The sequence below is a fragment of the Gracilinanus agilis genome, chromosome 3 (genome assembly GCF_016433145.1).
Source record: "Gracilinanus agilis isolate LMUSP501 chromosome 3, AgileGrace, whole genome shotgun sequence".
Taxonomy (NCBI): Eukaryota; Metazoa; Chordata; class Mammalia; order Didelphimorphia; family Didelphidae; genus Gracilinanus; species Gracilinanus agilis.
In genome coordinates this window covers 120,100,937-120,124,379 of record NC_058132.1, presented here as the reverse complement: position 1 = coordinate 120,124,379, position 23,443 = coordinate 120,100,937, and the positions used below count along the sequence as shown (strand labels likewise).

Here is a 23,443-nt window from a genome sequence, read left to right as displayed (position 1 = left end):
GGTACAAATTCTGACCACTCTAGACAAAAAAACAAATGGTAGATGTAAAAAGAAATGCAAATGGAGAACAGTAAAGCATAAGCACAACAAGGTCACCTTTTTATATAACACTGCTTGAGTCCTCAATTCAATTTCAATATTTATTTAGTATTGTTGTGAGGAAGATTAGTTAGTAATTAAGTATTAAGGATGGACTTAGCAGGAAGGGCTGGAGCATTCCAAGATGGAATGAAGGAGCAGGAAGTAGGTGCTTGTGCCCTGAGAGAGACTCCATTAGTGGTTGGCACAAAATGTTGCTAGTCCTGAGAGATCTCAGACCTGCATCCTGATTTTCCTGGGATCCTAAGTGGTGGTGGTTTCTAACAAGAGGACAAGAACTACAGAGCAGCACCAACGGAAGAAGGAGTTTGGGATCTGGTGGACAGCATCTCAAGCCGACCCTCTCTACTTGGATACCTTGGACCACCTTGGCTTTTGACATCCTGTGATCACTGGTGGATTACAGTGAGAACCCCAAAGCCACTCTCAGCCTTTAGCTGTGCTGGTCAAACCCTGGCTGGAACCAGGTTTGATGCAGTGTCCATTACTGCTCCTTTGGGTTCTGCCCGCTTAGATCACCAAGATTAGAGTAGAGAAGTCCTCCCCTTGCCCTGTGGTTTTGCCATTTAGGTTTTAGTGTAGAATTCCCTATCCCACCTTTTAGTTGAACACAATTAAACCTGTTAAAACCTTTTACCTTGCCTGCTGGTTTCTAAGACTCTGGCCTAGTGGTGAGCTGGTGACAGTTGGTGACATTCTTGTCAGTTATCAGCAGCTTAGTTGTTTACTCTGATCTCTCCATCCTGGTCCTGTCTCTCCTACAACCCAGTGTGTGTACCCACAACCATTTAGATTATATTGTAAAATCCCTGGTGCCTCCATATTTTTAACAGTATCTATACTATGTTAAAGAGCACTACACTAAGTTTCATGGAAGATACAAAGATTAAGATTTCATCCATGCTTTCATGGAATTTAGAGTCTGACAGAGAAAGAACTTAGCCTCTTAAAAAGCAATCTTTCATCATGTTTTTTATGTTTATGTTTTAAGCTGCATTTATTGCAACCTGATTTCTACCACACTGCCCTTCCCCTGTCCTAACAATTTACTTCACAAAAACTAAATGTGACAAAACAACTCCCCCACAAAACGCAACAAATGTCACAGTAATGAACTATAAATAAAATAACATATTTCCCAGGCTAAGTTCTAGCAAATCTGTGCATACAAACTATAGTTTAGAAGTAAGAACAGTGAAAAGAGAAAAGAGGCTGCCTACACTCTGCTTTTCTCCCAGAAGTCTCAATGCAGGTGATAAGGATTTCAGTTCCAAATCCTCTTGGTTTTAAACTATAATACTAATATTGACGAGGAATGACAAGCCTGAGCAAGTCTTAAAAGTATTAAAAAGAATCTTGACAAGTGTTGTATCAGTTAATGTTGTTAACATCTTCATCCCAGATTGCAGGATGTAAGCCAGTCAGTCAACAGTATGCCAGGCACTGTGCTAAACGCTGCAGATATAAAGAAAGACTAATGACAGTCCCTGCCCTTGAGGAGCTCACTATTTAATGGAATGTGCCTGCTTTCTGGAACAAGATAATAGAATACAAGATCAGCAGATCCAATTTTAAGCTTTAAAGGGCAAGGTTACCTGTGGACCAGCCTCACTACATCTGTAAAAGTAATGAATTACTTGATAATGAAGCCTAACTTAGCCAAGGCCACTCTTAAAGACCAAGTACAGGGTGGTTGTGATCTGCACTGGTGGAAAGAGTACCCATGATGAAGGTGATCGTTGAAGTATTAAAACGAATTCAACATGATTTTTAAAAATGATGTGCTACAGATATAGGAAGCAAAGGAAATCTCAGTAGTGAAAGGCAGAACAGCAAGACCTAAAAACAAAACTTCAAGTAGTTCCAGGAAGGAGAAAAAGGGAAAGAAAGAGTATTAATTTGGTAGGGGAAGGGGAAAGGTATTAATTTGGCAGGGGAAGGGGAAATGGAGAGATCTGGTTCAGCTTGATTGTATTTGGTACTGCCAGGAGGAAAAAAAAATCAGAAAAACTCTGGAAAATACTTTAGCTGAAGGCCCCAGATGCAGGCCATTCAGGAACAGTTAAGTATAAGGGGAAAAAAAAAATTAAAAAAAAAAATATATATCATCTTAATTTTTCCTGAAATAAAGACTATCCAGTATTTAAAAAGTAAAACAATATTCAAAAATGCCTGAAAGTCACCCTCTAGACTAGACTCCTACTCTTATTAATAAATCTACCCACATGCAAAAACATTCCCATACCTAAATGTCAAGGCATTCTGTTCAGCATGGATAATGTATCTGAACTTTCTTATCTCTCGATCTTTCTGTTTATCATCCATGTGTGGGAAGTCAGCATATTCAGATCCAACAGGAAAGGCATTATAACCACATCCTATGAAATACATGGCCCCTGTTCCATCACAGGTTTTCTGTAAGTATAAGGAAACAGCCAATAGGTTTAATTTTAAATTCATCATTTGGTAGCAAAATAATTCAAGATGCATACATCACACTCCACAAAGCATAGCCCACAGCTAGCTGATGGCTCTGATTTTATTGGGGCCTACTCTCGCTAATGGGGGCTACAACAAAGTCATTATCACTTGAGCATCTAGTACAATGTTTTACATACAGTAAGTATTCATATATTTTCTTTGACTAACCAATCAAGAAGTAAATATGGAGTCCAAATCTTTTTGCCGAAATATGGCCTTGCCAAAGGTATGTTTCAAGGAAAAGGAAATACTCAAAAAAATCTCATGGATTTTACACTCATTATGTTATGTTTGAGATTGTTCTCTAACTGCTTAATTCAGAAACTTTCTATTATACTTCTCGGTTACCCCCATATCTAGGAGTGTTTGTGATAAAAAGAAAGAAGTTAATAAATGTCTGTTGATTGAATAACTGTATTGTGGCAATGGAATGGCAAGAGGTATTAATTAGTAGGCCAAGAAGTTAAGATAATAACTTGAATAAGAGCTCCTGTTAGAAAACACAGAAAGAGGATTGGTAGCAAAATACATTTTCAAAATACAGCAAGTATATCAATATGATCTGGAGATGTTGCCCTTAGAATGTCTATTCTTTATTAATGAAGAAAATGGACCACATCAATGGAAGTATTTACTGAACACCTTTGCTTATTGAAAAGACTTTTCTCTCTAACTTGAAGATTTTGTTTGCTCCTTCAGTGTTCTAAGAGTTATAATGGGAAATTATCTCTCAGTTGTCAAAGCTGGTGCTTAAGTACCAACATAAGGTTTGGATCTTCACAAATGTGAATATAGTGAAATCAATACAATCATATCAATATGTAAAAATCCAATCAAATGCCATTTATTAAGTAAACATCTACAAAGGGCTCACTGAGAAAATGGCTCTACGCTAGATTCCTAGAGGACACATAAACTTTAGAAAAGACTTATTGCTATATAAGATGCGTGGCTTACTGTCTGGTGGGAGAATAAGATACAAATCCATGTAGCTAAAATACACAATACTAAATGCTAAGGGGGGAAGAGAATAAGCATTTATATAGTATTTAGGGGTAGCTAGGTGGCACAGGGCATAAAGTGCCTGGTTTTGAATCAGGAAGATGAGTCTTCTTAAGTTCAAATCTGGCCTTGACTCTTTAGGACTATAAAAAACAGTAGGGCCCAGGTTGGTATTAGACCAGTAATCCTGCTGTAGTTCAACCTGTCATATACCTAAATGGCTGCCAAAATATGTGAGTGCATAGGAATATGGGGCTTTCCATTCTCAAGGGATTAAATAAAAAGCGTTTTGAAAGATCAATTTCTTCATTATATACACATTTTTTATTATGAACACAAAGAAACCTCATATCACTGATATTTAACCCTGTGAGTTGATAAAGGAATTTCTTCCTCTTTCTATCTGTCTGTCTGTCTGTCTGTCTATCCATCCATCCATCCATCCATCCATCCATCCATCCATCCATCCATCCATTTTTTTTTTTAATATTTTAAACCCTTAACTTCTGTGTATTAGTTCCTTGGTGGAAGAGTGGTAAGGGTAGGCAATGGGGGTCAAGTGACTTGCCCAAGGTCATACAGCTGAGAAGTGTCTGAGGCCAGATTTGAACCTAGGACCTCCTGTCTCTAGGCCTGGCTCTCAATCCACTGAGCTACCCAGCTGCCCCCATCCATCTATTTTTTTTTAAACCCTTGTACTTCGGTGTATTGTCTTATAGATGTAAGATTGGTAAGGGTGGGCAATGGGGGTCAAGTGACTTGCCCAGGGTCACACAGCTGGGAAGTGGCTGAGGCCGGGTTTGAACCTAGGACCTCCTGTCTCTAGGCCTGACTCTCACTCCACTGAGCTACCTAGCTGCCCCCCCCCTCCATCTATTTTTAAACCTTTACCTTCCGTCTTTGAATCAATACTAGGTATTGGTTCCAATGCAGAAGACAGTAAGGGCTAGGTAATAGGAGTTAAATGACTTGTCCAGGGTCACACAGTTAAAAAGTGCCTGAATTCAGATTTGAACCCAGGACCTTCCATTTCCTATTGGCTTGGCTCTCTATTCACTGAGCCACCTAGACTGTCCCTGAGAGGCAATAATATTGATAGAGGATTGAGACAAATGCCCAGAGTCCTAACAGATCTCACTCTTAAAAATCTAAAAAACTAAAATTCCAACTCAGATCAAGTTCTACTTACAGGATATTAAGATAAGAATGAAACATCAAAATAGATAGAAAGCAAATGGAAATAGAATTGCCAAGAGTTCTTTCATACTTACAGATTTCCCTTCTGCCCAAATCACAGCTCCAACTCCTGTTTTGTGATCCTCTGAAAGAAACAACCCCAAAAAAGGGTTTAACTTAGTAAGAAACTTAAGCCACCTAGTGTTCGGAGGAAAAAGTACTTTCTTATGAGAAAAACTAAAATCATGATATAGCTCATACATAGTGCTATGCCCATTTTAGAGATGAGGAAACAGATTTAGACATTTTCCCATCATTATAAAGCTAAGAAATAGAGCTAAGAATATCTGTAACGAAGTTTTTGTTTTTCTTTATTTCAATGGGTGGTGGTGGTGGTAATATTTTTGTTAACTGAACTAAAATATAATTTTTTAAAAGTAATTCCAAAGCCAGGATTTGGCAACAAGTCTTCTGATCCCTAAGCTCAGAATTCTTCCCCAAATGCTTCACTGTCGCTTCGGTGACAACAGTTCTTTTCATTGTTCACCAAAAGGTACCAAATTAGACTTGAAAGGTTTCTAGTATAGGAAGTCAAAATGCTGCATGTCAGTGATTGGTTTTATAACTGACATAATTTATGGCTGAGCTGACCAGATATGCCATTTTCATGACTCATACTCTGAGCCAAGTGGAGTCAGAAGGACACTTTCAAATTCCAACTCCACCAAGTACTACCTCTGAAACCTTACACCTTAATTTTCTCAGCTCTGTTTGTTCACAGTTGTAATGAAATCTAGAGGGCTCTATATAACTGTTAAGGGAAGCTAGGTGGCACAGCAGATAAATCGCTGGATTTATCAGGAAGACCCGAGTTCAAATCCTACTCAGACGCTTACTAATTGTGTGATGCTGGGCAAGACATTTAACCTTGTTTGCCTCAGTTTCTCCATCTGGGAAATGAACTGGATAAGGAAGTGGTAAACCACCCCAGTATCTTTGCCAAGAAAATCCTCAAACAGGGTCACAAAGATTTGGACACAACTGAAATGAACACTACCACCAGAACTGTTATTACTAGAGCTATTAAGGGGAGTTCAGCTCAGTAGTACTTGCAGGCAGCCCATTTCATAGGCACAACCAGGGTTAAATGTAACTTTTCAAATCTTCTAAAATAGCATGTCACAGTAGCAAATCTTTCCCCTCAAGGTGAGAGATTAAAATTACTTAAACGTTTCTTAGTGGGTTTAAGGCTCACATTGATCACAGAAATGTTCAGGTCTTTGACTCCTGTCATTCTCATATATTCTAGTCATAGAAAAGACATAAATCTTATAGGACAATAATCTTGTGGAAAAAAATCAAAGCATGTGAAAAAAATATTTTAAAAGTCATTTAAACAGCTGTTCTTAGGTTTGTAAAAGAGATTGTGTTTAAAACACATTTTGCTCCTTCACTGACTCTCAGTTTAGCTCAAGGAACAAAAAGTTCAATCTGTAACCCTGTGTTCATTTCTGAAGTAAGTGATGCAAATCATAAGATCAAAACCTCTGTTCTAAGAAAAGTTGCAGTGTATAAACATAAATCTGAAACAAAAAAAAAATTGAAGTCCAAGTTTTATGGTTCCGCTTTTCCTCTCACCAATATGTTTATTTTAAGCTTCCATGGCAAGGTTAAATATATTAAAAATAATTTCTATTTACATCAGAGTTGTTAGTGTAAGAGTATTAATGAAGTTTTTTAAAAGCTTGAAAAATATAGGGCTGCTCAAAAGCTCCCAAAGCTGTGCAACCGTCCTGAGGTTTTCTTCAGTAGAGAAGTCTAAAAATTTGGGGCTCTTCCTCCAAGGGATTAAATAAAAAGCATGTTGAAATATTAAGTTCTTCATTATAAACACAAAGAAGTCTCATGTCACTGATATTCTACCTTGTAAGCAACTAATAACAAAATTACTGTTCTAAATCTAAGAGAAAAAAAGGACTGAATCCATATTTATATATCCATCCCATAGCACACAAAGTCAATTATCAACATATAGCAGTGAAAAATCTCCTAATACTTCACTTTTGACAAAGTAAAATTTCCCACTAAGATAAAGGAAATTTAGGATAGTAGAACTGTCATCCAACAATTGTGGTTTTTTTTTTTTCCAGAAAGCAATTGTCAATTAGCATTTTACTTTTCCCTCTCAAATTTCTTCCCAAATAGGAGCAGATTTCATCATCTATACTAGCTAGCTAGCATTTATATAAATAGTACTTTACAGTTTAGAGAATGCCTTACACACATTTTAGCCTCACTTCAGGTATTACTTTGATACTTGTATAGATGAGGAAACAAACAGACGGAGATTATATGATGTGCCCAAGGTCACAGTTAGTAAGTGTCTGAGATTGGATTGTAAAAAGTTGTGACTAGAACTCAGCTCTAGACTTCCAGCTTGGAATCCTTTTTATAATTCCAGCCTTATCATAGGCACAGAGCATTGATTATTTGTAGCCAAGATTTCCCAAACAAGATCATGTCAATACGTGGTCTCCTGGACTTAGGTCAGTGATAAAGAACCTTGTATAGACCAAGTGCCCAGGCTGCAACCTTCACACCCCATGTGAGCCCTGTGCCTTACTCCAGACAGGGGAGGGAGGAAGCACTCCTATTAGGCTGCTGGGCAGAGGTGGGGGTGATGAGCGATATGTCCTCAGATGCGTGTGGAGAGGGGGAGGGGAGCAGCCCTCTCTGACACACATGCTATAGGTTCACCAACATGGACTTAGGTAAACAATGTAATTATGGATTTTTTCATTTGGGGATCAACCCTTTTTAATTTCAATCTGATAACTGTCAGAAAGAATAAGAAAAATGTCTGTCAGTTCTGGTTAAGAAGAGAATGAGTTACAAAAATCTTCATTACAAGTTTTTATAGGGAAAGGAACTAAACCTGTGATTTCACTGGTACAAGAAATTCCCTGGGTAAAGAAATTCTATCAATGCATATCCTCACCTTCTCTAGAAGGCAAATGCAGAAATAAATTCTCAAATATACCAGATTTGGTCCTACTTTGAAAGCTTCAAGGCTAGAAATGTCTAAATCCTTTCATTTTTCTAATTCTAAAATTTTATTGAAATTGTTCCTCCCACTACGGTTCTCTTAGCTGATAACTGTGAGAAGTTCAAATTTAGAATGACTGAGGGAAAATTCTGAGTTCTGTCCCAAAAAGATTCTGAAACACAGATTCACAGAAGCTAGAAGAAACCTTCAAAATTATTCAGTCCAACCCCTTTATTTTTTAGACTGTTTCTTTTAAGATCAGAGAATGTTGGTAGGAATATTGTATAGTTCCTGACTACAATTTCAATTTAATTTTGACGTCTCATAGGTTTCTGACATTAAAAATAGTAAGCTTTAAGGCATCTTAGAATTTAGCTTAATTTATGGTAGAAATACTACCATAACTTTTCTTTGGATATTTTAAAGGAAAATTATCATGATATGCACTAACTAGAAAAGGGTATCAAATCAACAATTTCATATTTGCTTTAACTTGGAGTAGATTATAGTAAGTAAATGAAGCTAAGTTGAATAACATGAGGTACAAATGCCGAAAGATAATTAAACATATTCTGCTTTTGCTTTCTCTAGTCAAAATTGGGGTAACTTATATCATCTGTATCATCCACACTCAATTTGAAACAAACTAGTTATACTGACATTTCAGACACAATTACTTTTAAATCTGTGCCTTCAATAACAACAATAACATTTTTATGTATGAGAAAGAAGAGGAAAAAGGGAGAAAGACAAGGTTTACAAAATGCCTTTCTTCTATCTACTCCAAATGATGGGAAGCAGTATTATCCCCATTTTACAGATGAGGAAATTGAGGCTCTGAGAGGTGGAATTAATTGTCCTATGATCACACAACTATAGTGTCTAAAGGAGAATTTGCAAGTCTGGCACTCTTTCCACCCAGTAAACCAGGCTGCTCTTCAAAGTCTATCTTTTCAAAGTATGAAAGTAGTTGTCATTAGATAACACATCATCTTCATCAAGCACCATCATGAACTTTATATATGTATTTTGAGGTTCAGAAAAAGAGATGTGACCTTGCTCTTCTTCTATAACTTTTTCTTTGGATTTTTTAAAGGAAAATTATTTTGTTATGTACTAACTAGAATGACATTCAACCAATTAGGTAAAGAGAAATCTATCTAGATCACAGGTACATTTCAGTGATCTAGAGTTCAAAGGGGATTAGTTGGGGGGAGAAGGGGAAGATAGTAACAGTAATGGATATTTAAAATAAATTTAATTCAAAACTCTTATCCTACCTGAGTCTCAGTTTCCAGTAAAATGATGGGGTTGGACTAGATGGCTTTCAATGTCCCTTCCAGCTCCAGATCCATGATTCTTCCCTGATGGAATCTTTACTAGAGTACCCAAAGTGAATTCTGTTAACTTTCTTTCTTCTGCCTGCCCTCTGGGGGCCAAATGTCGAAGGCAGGCAAAAAAAAGAATCCCCTAGAAAATTGTACCTTAAGTAGTTACAATTTGGCTATGTAGATATGGCAGATGGATCACAAGGAACTCTAATACCATTCTAAGGAATACTTCTACTGCTAAGTGTCCCACTCATTTATGCTATCATGTGGCAAATTATGAGTGTCTAAAAGCAAACAAAATGCTTAGCATGAATTAGCTGAATTGTAGCAAAGCTTCTGACAAATATACTACCAGCAAGCCCCAATTTACAAACTAAGAGCAACTCACCGGTCCGGTAGGCCAATAACCTGGCCTGTACCATGCAGTGCCTTGCAATTTCTTGTGGTAAACTTTGATTGTGAATTTCATTAATCTGCTCTGGATTGCTACAATAAAATCCGAAGTGTTTAAAGTTGGGCACACTGGAAGCTACTGTGGCCAAAAGTAGAATAAGGTCTTTCATGTTTTGCCTTAGATTGCTAAAGTATGGATTTTCACACAGGTTCTCCAAGCCTATAGTCATCAATATTTGCTTATGCATTTCTTCATTTGAAACCAGAAATAACATTTCATATTCCTTTATTCTTTCTTGTTTACATTCAAAATAAAAGTCAGAGTTAAAGCCAGGCTGCGTTTTTGCAATTCTTTGAATAAAATCACATTTGTAGGAGGTTTCCTCTACAAACTGCACCATATAACACACCAAAGGTTGAAGCAAGACACACACATGGGCCCGACTGTTTGACTTCAGTCTTTCCACCGCTTTGGCATCTAGTTTTGCATCTCCAGTACTCATTGGATTGGAAGCTTCAGTAAGCAAGCTTATTTCTGGATCAGCAGGCCAGTAGGAAATTCGGTTCACTCCAGCTGGAACACAAGATGTAAAAGATCTGAAACATCTTGAATATATCCGAACATCATCTGAAAGATTCTGAAACCTGGGATTTATGGGATAAACCCACCATCAACAAGGCAGTAAACCTAGAAACCTTGAGAAAATGGAGGCTCATCAGGAATCCACCTGTGAAGCAGATGCGGAGAAATCATCCCAGGGCTATTGGTGGGCTCTAAGAGTGCTTTGAAGTCCATGAGTTATACCACTATTTACAGTATAGAAATTCTGAACTTTGGTTTCTGGCAAAGTTTGCAAGAAATTAAAAAAAACTCATTGTGTCCAATAACCAACAAAGTGGGGGCAGACTACCTTGGATTTTACCGCCTGAGAGGATCAAACCACATCTTCCTGATCTTATCATATGTTATATGTAATGGCTTATATCCATCTTTCTTATATCAGGTTATTTATAGTTCTCCCTGCACCCCTCAACAAAACTCTAAAGGAGTTCTACTGAAGGCTGCATCTCGCTTCCTTCACTTCATGATCTCACTTACCAAATCTTGACACTTTTTAATTGAAAGAAAATTGAGCATCCCTTTACTTTTCCCTTCAGATAAGATTATTTTTAAATTCTAACTTCTAATACAGCAAATTCTAATTCTTAACAAGTCTAAAAAAGGCTTTTAGTGTGTCCTCCTATTAGCCACATCCTGTTCATCTATGTACAATGAATAGCTGGGCCTACACATAAATATTTACTGAGCTCAAGAGTGAAGTGGTCATATGTAACTTTTAGATGAATAACAAAACAGAGATGGATAAAATTGGAAGAAATGAGGGCATAAGTGGGAAAACAAAGAGAGAACATATTGGACACAGAGAAGCTCTTTTCTAGGTACCAATGGTACTAAACTCCCCTGTTCATGTCTCTAAGGTTCAACTTCTAAAGAAGTATTTGTCTTCTAAATTTTGAGTAGCAAACATGCTAGCATTTCAAGTTAACCAATTACAGAAATTCAGTCTTATAACAAAGAAAAAACAGAAGAGCAAAAAAGACATAGTAACCATGCCTAAAAGTATATCTAACATTCCTCATATCTTTAGTCTACTGCTTCTATATTAAAAGAAAATCATCATATAATTTTTTCTCCCTTTCCTAATCCATTATCAAGTGCTCTAACTGCTTCTAAAGTCTCTGTATGGATATCTCACTATTAGCACCTTATTCCAAGCACCATTTAAGAGAACATAAACAGCCCTTAGCCTTCCCTCATTTCCTAACCATTATGTACAATAACACCAGATCAATCTTTCTGAAAACACTGACATGCTTTATCCCTGCTCAAAATCCTTCAGTGACTCCCCATTTCCAATAGAACAATGAATCCCTCTCTCTTCCAAGTGGTGGGCCACAAGTAATAAATTACTTACAAAAGCTAAATATAGATGGAAGAGAATTAGCTGTCACTTTGTCAAAGCTATTGTAATAATTCTAGAATCCAGAGCAAAAGTACCATTAAAGATGCCCTAAGATGCCTAAATAGGACACAAGATCCTATGAGAGAAGAAACACAGGAACACTGCTATAGGGAGACTTAGCGGAAAGAGCATAGCTGGACCACAGAAGGACTAGCTCAGACTGTAAGGAGAAGGGAACATCACAGAGTATGCCATCTTATAGCTTCCTATTTTAATTATTCTTGTTAACTGGGTACTAAAATAAGTTGTTTCCATCAGCTTAAAGTTTAAGTATTGTCAATATTTTCAAAATTAACCTTCCCTGGTCAACCAGCCACAGTTACAGCTCTGTACTTCACCTCCCTTCTCTGACAACATTTTCAATGGAGAAGGAAATGAGGCCAAAACTCATCATCACAGCTTCCTCCCCAATAGAATGATACCTAAATGTCTCAAGGAAGAAATCCTATTGATGGCTTCTCACCATATGGAAATGTCCCATGGTTCTCAATCACTGGTTTTTCATCACTACCAACTTCCTTCCCATAGGTCATGATCACCAATCTTAGAATTTCTGGTTAAATAACACAGCTACTCCCCACAAAAAAAGTGGAGACTTTCTTAGAGAACAAAAATCCAAATGTGGCTGACATTGAGGCCCTCAACAATTTGCCCTTTTTAATCTTATTTCTTAATATTTAATAACAACAACACTCAGGGTCTACTAATTGGTTACTACTTTTGACTTCATTCTATTCTGTCCTATCTAAATTGTCAATATCCTCTCCTTGAAGTTTTGTCCAACTATACCAACTTATAATGTTCTCTCTCTTCCTTGAAATCTTTTATGTACTGTATTATTACTCATCTGATTTTTAGAAATATTGCCTTGAATTTTTATTTTACATTTCATGTGTTTATTTTATCTCCCCCGTAAAGACTTCTTCAGAACAAGCAATCTTATAAATCCCCAGAATCTGCATCCAATAAATTTCTGTAGAAAGAATTCATCTTCTTAGTTATCCATTATTAGAAAAGAATCAAGACTTTTTAAAGATCAGGACTAGATAATACATTTCCTCCAGACTGAGACACAGAAATTAAAGTGGCTTACCCAAGTGACTATCACTAATCAATGGCACACTGGGTTTTCTAACTCTTGCTGCTAGTGCTAGTCACTACAATAAGTTATGTCGTTATAGCTAATTACTACAGTGTTCTCAGCTAACCTTTATTCACTCTACAATGACATCTGTTTCCAATATGTATTTTTTCACTTACCATTTACAATCATTTTCAAACAAGCTGAACATGGCTTTCTGGAAAAATAAAGATCACAGTTTTTCATCTTTGACCCGTGTCTAATAAGAGCAATTTGCCCAGCATGTAAATCTTCACTAGAGCAATGGAGACCAACAATTTTCATGTTTTTCACCACCACAAGACCAGTTTTCTTCACCTATCAAAATACAAAATAATATTTCATTAGAGTTGAAACATTTAGAGAGCACACCATAATAACACTTGGTTTACTCAAATAAAAGAATTAGCTTTCTCAGCTGAAAATGGAACAAAAAGAAACATCTGGAGGGCAGATACTATTTCATATTTATTTTTGAAACCCCCAAGGCCTAGCAAAGTCCATTGCACATAGTAGGCATTTAAATAAATACCAGCTAAATTTGATGAATTTATTGTAAAAAACAAAACAAAACAAAACAGTGATGGGTTCAATGTTTTTTGCTAGCACAGAAAAAAATCTTCTAAGAAATATGTTTTAATTACTTTTTTTTTGCATTCTAAATGCTATTTACTGGTAATAAAAGTAGACTAATATGTTTTTATCTACTCTCTGACTGATAATTTACCTACCAATATCTTACTAGCCAACAGCTACACATATATCAACTTAGGTTTTTAGAAGGCTTGAAGTCTCAAGGCTAATGAAGAAAACAGCAAAGTATAACAGAAAGTTATCGTGCCTGGCAGTCATAAGCCTCAAGTTCCAATCTTGGTTCTTGGTTCCTTCATTTGTGTAATGAGGGGGTTGAACTATGCTAAGATCTAAGATCCTCTTCCAACTCCAGTAATTTAAGACTAGTTTCATAACACCATAATGAACCAAAGAAGGTAAATCTCAAATTAATGAATCAGTCATCACACAGAGTCCAACTACCATAATAGGGACTAAGATCTTAAAGAAGAAAAACAAGATTCAATGAAAATAAATCATTCTTCAGGGGATAATCCATCACAATCCTAAGTACTTATTAAAAATATGTTAATGATCATGTTGTTAGACATCGCACAAAACAATTAAACAAACATAGTTCTTAACCACTTAAGACATCAATATCATTCCCGCCTCTTTCAAAAAAACTCCAGTGGGTCCCTATCACCTACAAGATTAAACAAAACCCCTTCTGTTTGGTTTTCAATGCCCTTCATAAGTTGCCCCCTTTTCCTTTCCAATCTTCTTATATTTTGTCCTCTGTTCCCTTACTCTGTCCCATGGACACTGGCCTCTTTGCTGCTCTTCACACACATCTCTCTCCATCTCCCAACTCCAAGTACTTTTAACTGGCTGCCAATCATGCCTAGAAAGCTCTCTTACCTCATTTCCCCTCCTAGTTTCCTTCAATTCTTGCAAAAAGACTCTTTTCTGCAAAAAGCCTTTCCTAGACCCTCTTTAATTTTGTTATCTTTTCTCTGAGTTTGCACATCATCCTTCCCACTAGACCAGGGGCCGGCAACCTTTTTGGCCCTGAGAGCCATAAACGCCACATTTTTTAAAATGTAATTTCGTGAGAGCTCCTGTAACAGTGCGTGCTCCTGTAACAGCGCCTGAAAAAAAAACTGACTTTATGGCTCTTGCAGAAAGAGCCATATCTGGCCCTCAAAAGAGCTAGATATGGCTCGAGAGCCATACGTTGCCGACCCCTGCACTAGACTGTTAGTTTTTTGAGAGTATCCCCAGAGCTCAGCCCAATGCCTAGAAATAGTAGGCCCTTAAATGCTAGATCACTGACAATAATGATGCACAGGCACAAGCGGTGTGATTATAAAGTAATGAACGTGACTTTCATTTGTGGTATGTAGAACCGGTCTCATTACTTTAGCATAGCACCCTAAATATTAATTATGCAGTAAATTAGGCAAATTATGATTTTACAAAAAAAAAAAAAAAAAACAGAACCCAAAGTAAGTGAAAGAAGATGCATAGCAAGGTACAGATCACTTGTTTCTAATCAGGCACAGGCTGCTTGGAGGACACAGAATCTAAGAAGCTGTTTGAATTTTGAGAGAGACAGAAATAATAAAGGAAACACAAGGTATAAAACAAATGAAGTTTTGGACATAGAAAGAAGATGAATGTAGGGGAAAGAGTAAATCTATTTATGAGAGAGAGACAGAGAGACAGAGAGAGACAGAGAAGAACAAAAGGATGAAGCATGAGAATAAAGTATTTTAAGAAGAGGTAAAGGAGCATTGTTCTCTGCCTTGATCCTTGGGGCATGACAGTTATAGGCATGATTAGCTATGCATGTGTGGCTTCTCTGTACTTAAAATGTGCTTTTTCACTTGAGGGGAAAAAAGAGATTTCACTATAAAGTCTGAATTCTTACTTTAAGGACCTCTTAAAACATAAAAAATGATGTTAGTTTCATTTTTTCCTATAAATATTGAGTTCTTATTTTTTTATTGCTTTCAAATTTATGATTCAGTATACAGACTTCTTTTAGACAAAATGCTCCAGCCTTTGTACAAATCTAAATCTCACTTTAAAGTTCCCTTAAAACAGAATTTAAAAATCTCTGAAAAAAAGCACTACACAGAGAGAACTCTACTAACAGAAATGTTTTGAAAACATGAACTGTACTCCCAACTGTAGACATACATATGGACTCCTTGAGAATAAGGGCTATTCTGGGAGTATTATTTTGCTTTTCTTTGTATTCCTACAGTGTCAAGTACATAGTAGGCATTTAGTAAATTCTGGTTGACTTACTACAACATGGTACTCTGGAATGCCTCAATATAATTTCTAGATGGAATAGTTTGACAGTAATTAAAATTTTTAAGTCAACCAACAAAAAATTAAAGGAAAAAACTAATTATTTTATTTGAAATAACATCATGAAATTTAAGTATTTTTCATTGTCCATTAACAATGAACTGTCAATTAACAAAAGATCAAAAAATTATAGGGAAAGAATTTGCTTTAAAGTTCAAAAAGAAAACAGAATGTACAAAAGGTTGGTACCAAATTGCAATTTTTGTGTGGCCCATGCACATGTTCAGCTCCCTTTTAAAAAATCTATTCAGGAAGTTCACATAAGAGTAATTAAAACTGAGTGATTTCTAAAACTTCTACTAACACTGTACAAATTGGAGGCTCCTTGATGCTCTTTCTGAAACCATTTAATTTAGTAATATTCACACGGGACCTGACAATATGAAATTTCTGTAAGGTAGACAGTTGCAGAAATGTCAAGCCCCTAAAAAATGGACCCTGAAAAAAAATGTAATTTTTTTTTTCAACCAAGAGGTACTAGAAGCTCTTTATTAGCAATTAGATACACTAGGAACAACCCGATATTGACTGATGCAAGATATGCACTTAAAAGACTCCATTTCTTGTTAAGTTAAAAATCAATAAGAGCCGTTACAAGTTCTGAAAAATCTATGGAGCAATTTTTAAGAGGTTCTTTCAGCAGAGTCTAAGATTATACATTTGAGAGTGGAAGAGATCTCAGAAATCATCTATTCAATCTCATTTTAAAGACGAAGAAACTAAAGACGAGGGAGGTCAAATGATTTGGTGTGTTCAAGACATATCTGCTAAATATAGTAATGAAACAGATATATCTGGACTACATAAGCATTCTAGTTCAGTGAAGTCAAAAGAACTTCCACTGAAATAAGAATTATATATTCTTAATGTGTGTTTTAAAAAAATAACTCACATTGATATAGAACTGTAACATTCAAATGACCCTATAAAATAGGTTTTTATAGCTTGGGAAAGTGAGGGCTTATTATACTTGACCACACTTTAGTGAGAGCGCTAAGATTTGAAACTAAGACTTCCAACTCCATTCCATTATTACACAAATGCTACTTTTTCTCACATCTTCCTGATAAGTATGCTTTAAAAGACTACACTTTAAAAAACTCATCTAACTTTTTTGCAGAGGTTGTGTGGAAAACTTAAATGCACCAATCAAATAATTAATCAATTGCACTAAGATTGTATGCTGATAAATTTAGACTGTTCCCAGGAATGAAAAATAAGATTAAGTGTGATATTATGTTAGTTTCCTTTTTTCCAACAGAAACGTTTCTAGTTATTTTTCTATTGCTTCTGATTTTCTGATTCAGTACACAGATTTCTTTTATACAAAATGCTCTAGCCTTTGCATAAATCTAGAAGAATGCAACTAATATGTCAAAAAAGGCCAATGTGCATTGAATTTTAAAGTAAAATACTAAACTTATTTGAAATTGTAAAACCAAGAATTTTACTTTTTTCCTCTTCATATTTATCGAAGTGCAAGCTCCCTTTATTAACTTTATTTGCCTACTTCAGTAAGCTGGGAAATAATAAAAAATGTCATATTTGAAACTCATTGATGCCATGTATCCAAAAATCTCACAATTAAAATTCATTTGATTAAATTGAACCAACCAAAGTGATCAGGACAAATTGGTTATAACATTCTTATTTTGGCATGAGATTTACTTAATAACTCAAAGTTGGTAATTAAGAGAGAAATATGGAATCTGGAAGAATTTTTCAAAGGTACTCTAATAAAAAGAAGTGTAAGGTTAAATCAGATTCAATTAATTAAATTTTATTTAGGTAAACTTTTGAACCAATTTTCTGTATACTTTCTTGCTTAGATGCCTAAGAATCCTATTTACCTTGCAACATAATTACTTTTTTTTTATTAAAAACTTACCTTCTAAGAATCAATACTAAGTATTGGTTCCAAGGCAGAAGAGTTGGGACTAGGTCAATGATGGCAAATATTTTAGAGACCATGTGCCCAAATTGCAACCCTCATACTGCATGTGAGCTACTTCCTTACTACAGACAGAGGAGGGAGGAAGCACTCTCATTGGGCTGCTGGGGAAAGAGGGGAGTCATGTGAGAAATGTCCTGAGATATCGTAGAGAAAGGAGAGGGGAGTAGCCCCCTCTGGCATGCATGACATAGGTTCGCCAACACGGGGCTAGGCAATTGGAGTTAGGTGACTTGCTGAGGTTAACACAGAAAGTGTCTGAGGTCATATTTGATAACAGGACTCCCATCTCTAGACTTGGCTCTCTAATCACTGAGTTACCCAGCTGCCCGCTAATTGGTTGTCTTTTAAACTTTATTTATGATAGTATGATCAAATTGTCAGAATTTTTGGAAGGCGGAGCTAAGACGGCAGCGGAATAGCAGGAGCTTTCTGAATTTCCTTCCAACAGATCATTAAAAAGAGTCTCAAAAGGACAGAAATCAACATCAGATGAGTAAAGGGGCTCTCCCACTGGACACAGTCTTAAAGGTAGGCAGTGTTTGGGGATTTCCATGCTATACTTATCAAAGGGCAAACTGTTCACTCCTCCTCATGCCACCTACCACACCAGAGTCAGAGCAAGGCAAGGGCAATCTCTAAATTCTTGAGGGCTAGCTGAGGACATCACAGACTTACCCCTGAGGGCAGTGAAAGGCCTTGGCAGTGAGACTTTGGACCCGAGGCTAAAGAGCATGTAGCCTGGACAGCAAAGACTGGAAAAATAGCCTCAGAGCAAAATGCTTTAAAGCACACTACACAAAGAACTGCCTGCCCTTCTCATTCGAGCTTCTGACTGGGAAGGGAAGATACTACCAAGGCAAAGCCCTACAAGACAGAAGCTAAGAAAGCAATGTCCACCAACATGCAGGAACTGCAATCCACTATTAGCAAAAGGAATATGCAGCAGCTAAAATAGTTTTTGACCCTGGATACTTTCTATGGAGAGAAAAAGCAAAACATAGAAGTGACAAGCAAGCAAACACATCCAAATTTTCAAAAAAAAAAAAAAATAATGGAACTTGGTCAAAGGAGTTCAAGAACCAAGTAAGAAAGATGGAAGAAAAGTGAAAAAAGAAGAAATGAAAGTAATACAAAGAGAAAATAACAACTTAAAAGACAAAATTGCCCACATGGAAAAAGAGGCACAGAAATCAAATGAAGTAATAAGCAAATTGGAGACCAGAATTGACCTGCTAGAAGCCATGAAAAGCAGGACAGACCAAACCGAAAAGGAAAATCAAAAGATCATAGCTGAAAATCACTCTTTAAAGACTAGAACTGGGCAAGTAGAAGCTAATGATCTCACGAGACAGCAAGAATTAATAAAGCAAAATCAAAAGAATGAAAAAATAGAACGAAATATGAAATATCTCATTGAAAAGACAAATGACCTGAAAAATAGATCCAGGAGAGACAATTTGAGAATTACTGGTCTACTGAAAGCCTAGAAAAAAATAAAAGCCTTGACATCATATTATAAGAAATTATCCAAGAAAAATGCCCTGATATTCTTGAACAAGAGGGCAAAAGAGAAATTTTTAAAAATCTATAGATCACCCCCTACATTAAATCCTCAAAAGACAACCCCCAGGAATGTAATAGCCAAATTCAAGAGCTTACAGGCCAAGGAGAAAATATTGCTCACAGTCAGAAAGAGACAATTCAGATATCAAGGAGCCCCAGTCAGGATTACACAGGATCTGGCAGCCTCCACCCTCAAGGACCAAAAGGCTTGAAATATGATATTCAGGAAGGCAGAGAATTGGGTCTACAACCCTACCCATCAAAACTGACTATATACGTTCAGGGGAAAGTATGGGCAATTAACAAAGTTCCTAAAGAGAAGACCAGAACTAAATGGAAAATCTGATGTCCAAATACAAAATTCAAGAGAACCATAAAAAGGTAAACAAGAAAGAGGAGAAAAAAAATTAAGGGCTTCAATGAGGCTAAATTGTTTATATTCCTATATGGAAAAATGATATCTATAACTCTTAAAAATTGTTTTCATTATCATAATAAATAGAAGAATTATTCATAGGTAGAGGGTGTGGTACTAAGTTGTTTAAGATGATATGTTAAAAAAAGGCGAGGGATGGTACTAAGAGAAACATGAAGTAAAATAGGATAAATTATACCACATAAAGGGGCACATGGTGGGGCAGAGAATAATATTATAAGAAGGGGAGGAAGAGAGTAGTAACAGATAATACTTAAACCTTACTCTCAGTAGAATCAGTTCTGAGAGGGAAGAACAGTCAGATCTATTGGGGTATAGAATTCTATCTTATCCTACAGGAAGTTGAGAGGGAAAAACCAAGGGGGGAAGGGGGCTGCGATTAATAGATTTTAAAGAAAAATAAAAGATGAATAAGAAGATGTGGGAAGGAAAGAAGAATAAGGGTGGGGGAGAGGGGGACTGATTAAAAGCAAAACACTGGTGTAGAAGGAAATAGTAAAAGAAGAAAGGGCAGGACTAAAAGAGGAAATCAAAATTATGGGGAATACACAGGTGGTAATCATAACTCTGAATCTGAATGGGATGAACTCACCCATAAAACAGAGGCAGATAGCAGAGTGGATTAAAAACCAAAATCCTATCATATGTTGTCTACAAAAAACACACATGAGGCAGGTAGATATCAGGGTAAAGGTAAGAGGCTGGAGCAGAATTTATTGGACATCAACTGAAAAAAAGAAGGCAGGAGTCACAATCATGATATCTGACAAAGCCAAAGTAAAAATAGATCTGATTAAAAGAGATACAGAAGGTAATTGCATCCTGATAAAAAGCAGTATAGACAATGAAGAAATGTCAGTACTCAACATATATGCACCAAATGTTATAGCATCCAGATTTTTAAAGGAGAAATTATTGGAGGTCAAGGAGGAAATAGATAGTAAAACTATACTAGTGGGAGACCTCAATCTTCCTCTATCAGATCTAGATAAATCAAACCAAAAAATAAATAAGAAAGAAGAGATGTGAATGACATCTTAGAAAAATTAGTTAATAGATATATGGAAAAAATAAATAGGGACAAAAAGAAATGCACCTTCTTTTCAGTAGCACATGGTAAATTCACAAAGTTTGACCATGTAATAGGGCATAAAAACCTTGCAAACAAAATCAAAACAACTCTGAGGTACTACCTCAAACCTAGCAGATTGGCTAATATGACAGCAAAGGAAAGCGATAAATGTTGGAGGGGATGTGGCAAAATTGGGATATTAATGCATTGCTGATGGAGTGATGGAGTTGTGAAATGATCCAACCATTCTGGAAGGCAATTTGGAACTATGCCCAAAGGGCTTTAAAAGACAGCCTGTTCTTTGATCTAACCATATCACTGCTGGGTTTATACCCCAAAGAGATCATAAGGAAAAAGACTTGTACAAAAATATTTATAGTCGTGCTCTTTGTGGTGGCAAAAAATTGGAAAATGTGGGGATGCCCTTGAATTGGGAAACAGCTGAACAAACTGGGGTATCTGTTGGTGATGGAATACCATTGTGCTAAAAGAAATAATGAATTGGAGAAAATCCATTGAACAACCTCCAGCAACTGATGCAGAGTGGAATCAGGAGAACCTTATACACAGAGACAGAGACACTGTGGCATAATCAAATGTAATGGACTTCTCTACTAGCAGCAATGCAACAATCCAGGACAATTCTGAAGGACTTATGAAAAAGAACACTATCCACATCCAGAAAAAGAACTGTGGGAATAGAAATAGAAGAAAAATAACTGCTTGATCACATGGTTTGATGGGGATATGATTGGGGATATAGACTCTAAATGATAACCCTAGTACAAATATTAATAATATGGAAATAGGTCTTAATCAATGATACATGTAAAACCCAGTGGAATTGCTTGTTGGCTACAGGAGGGGGATGGAAGGAGGGGAGGAAAAAACATGAACCATGTAATCATTGAAGGGGGAAAAACCTCCAAATAAATAAATAAACTAAAAAAAAACAGCTTGCAAACAAATGCAAAAAAGTAGAAATAATAAATGCAACTTTTTCAGATCATAATACAATAAAATTATAATTAGTATGGGTATATGGAGAGGCAAATCAAAAATTAATTGGAAATTAAATAATATGATTCTCAAAAATTGGTTGGTTAAGGAACAAATCATAGAAACGATGATTTCATTGAAGAGAATGAAAATGAGGAAAAAACATGTCAAAATCTATGGGATACAGCCAAAGCAGTATTCAGGGGAAAAATTATATGCCTGAGTGCATATATCAACAAATCAGAAAGGGAAGAGGTCAATGAATTGAGCATGTAAATAAAAAAAGACTATAAAGAGAACAAATTAAAAACTTCCAGATAAAAACTAAAATTGGACATCCTAAAAATCAAAGAAGAAATTAATAAAATTTAAAATAAAAGAATTATTGAAGTAATAAATAAGACTAGGAACTGGTGCTTTGAAAAAATAAATGAAATAGATAAAGTACTGGTCAATCTAATAAAAGAAAGAAGAAAATCAAATTAACAGTATCAAAGATGAAAAGGGAGACCTCATCTCTAATGATAAGGAAATTAAGGTAATTATTAAAAACTATTTTGCCCAATTATATGGCAAAAAATATGCCAATCTAGGTGAAATAGGTGAATATTTACAAAAATATAAATTACCTAGATCAGTGATAGGCAAACTTTTTAAAGAGGGGGCCAAAGGAAAGGAAATGCTCATCTGTCAGTCTGTTTCTAAGGCAACTCTTTCGAAGTTTCATTATATTGTATCCTACTCATTGTATTCATCAGATTAGGAATAATGTTGCACAGTGGGATAGAATATTTCAGGGGCCACATCTGGCCGCAGTTTGCCCATCACTGGCCTAGATTAACAGAAGAGGAAACAGAATACTTAAATAATTCCATATCAGAAAAAGAAACTGAACAAATCATCAAAGAATTCCCTAAGAAAAAATCACCAGGGCCAGATGGATTCACAAGTGAATTCTATCAAGTATTTAAAGATCAATTAATCCCCAATACTCTACAAACTATTTGAAAAAACAGGCAAAGAAGGAATTTTACCAAATTCTTTTTTATGAAACAAATATGGTACTGATTCTGAAGCCAAGAAGATCAAAAACAGAGAAGGAAAACTATAGACCAATATCCTTAATGAACATAGATGCAAAAATATTAAATAAAATACTACCTAAAAGGCTTTAAGAAGTTATCATAAGGATTATTCCCTATGGCCAGGTGGGATTTATACCAGAAGTGCAAGGATGGTTTAATATTAGGAAAACCATTCACATAATTGACCATATCAAGACATGATTATCTCAATAGATGCAGAAAAACCCTTTGACAAAATACAATATTCATTCCTTTTGAAAACACTAGAAAGTATAGGAAAAGAAGGGCCTTTCCTCAAAATAACAAAGAGCATTTATTTAAAACCATCAGCAATAGGGATGTTAGATGCCTTCCCAATAAGATCAGGAGTGAAGCAAGAATGCCCATTATCACTACTACTATTTAATAATGTACTAGAAATGCTAGCAGTAACAATTAGAGAAGAAAAAGAAATGGAAGGGATCAAAGTAGGCAATAAGGAAACTAAACTATCACTCTTTACAGATGACATGATGGTATAACTAGAGAATCCAAGAAAATCAATTTAAAAAGTAGTAGAAACAATAACTTTAGCAAAGTTGCAGGATACAAAATAAACCCACATAAATCATCAGCATTCCTATTTGTTTCCAACAAAACCCAGCAGCAAGAATTAGAAAGAGAAACTCCATTTTAAATTACTATAGACAAGATAAAATACCTGAGAATCTACCTGCCAAGACAAATTC

At 35.9% G+C, this 23,443-nt stretch overlaps 1 protein-coding gene across 1 annotated transcript in view; it reads right to left on the bottom strand.

The window, feature by feature from the left end:
- The window catches only part of CDADC1 (cytidine and dCMP deaminase domain containing 1), a 44,876-nt gene that overhangs the window by 6,037 nt on the left and 15,396 nt on the right, over positions 1-23,443 (bottom strand). The window contains exons 4-7 of the mRNA XM_044666042.1: positions 12,813-12,990; positions 9,524-10,102; positions 4,854-4,903; positions 2,345-2,514 (exon numbers count right to left, since the gene is read on the bottom strand). Of these exons, the coding sequence (XP_044521977.1) occupies positions 2,345-2,514; positions 4,854-4,903; positions 9,524-10,102; positions 12,813-12,990 (977 nt within the window). The remainder of the gene's footprint in view (positions 1-2,344; positions 2,515-4,853; positions 4,904-9,523; positions 10,103-12,812; positions 12,991-23,443) is intronic.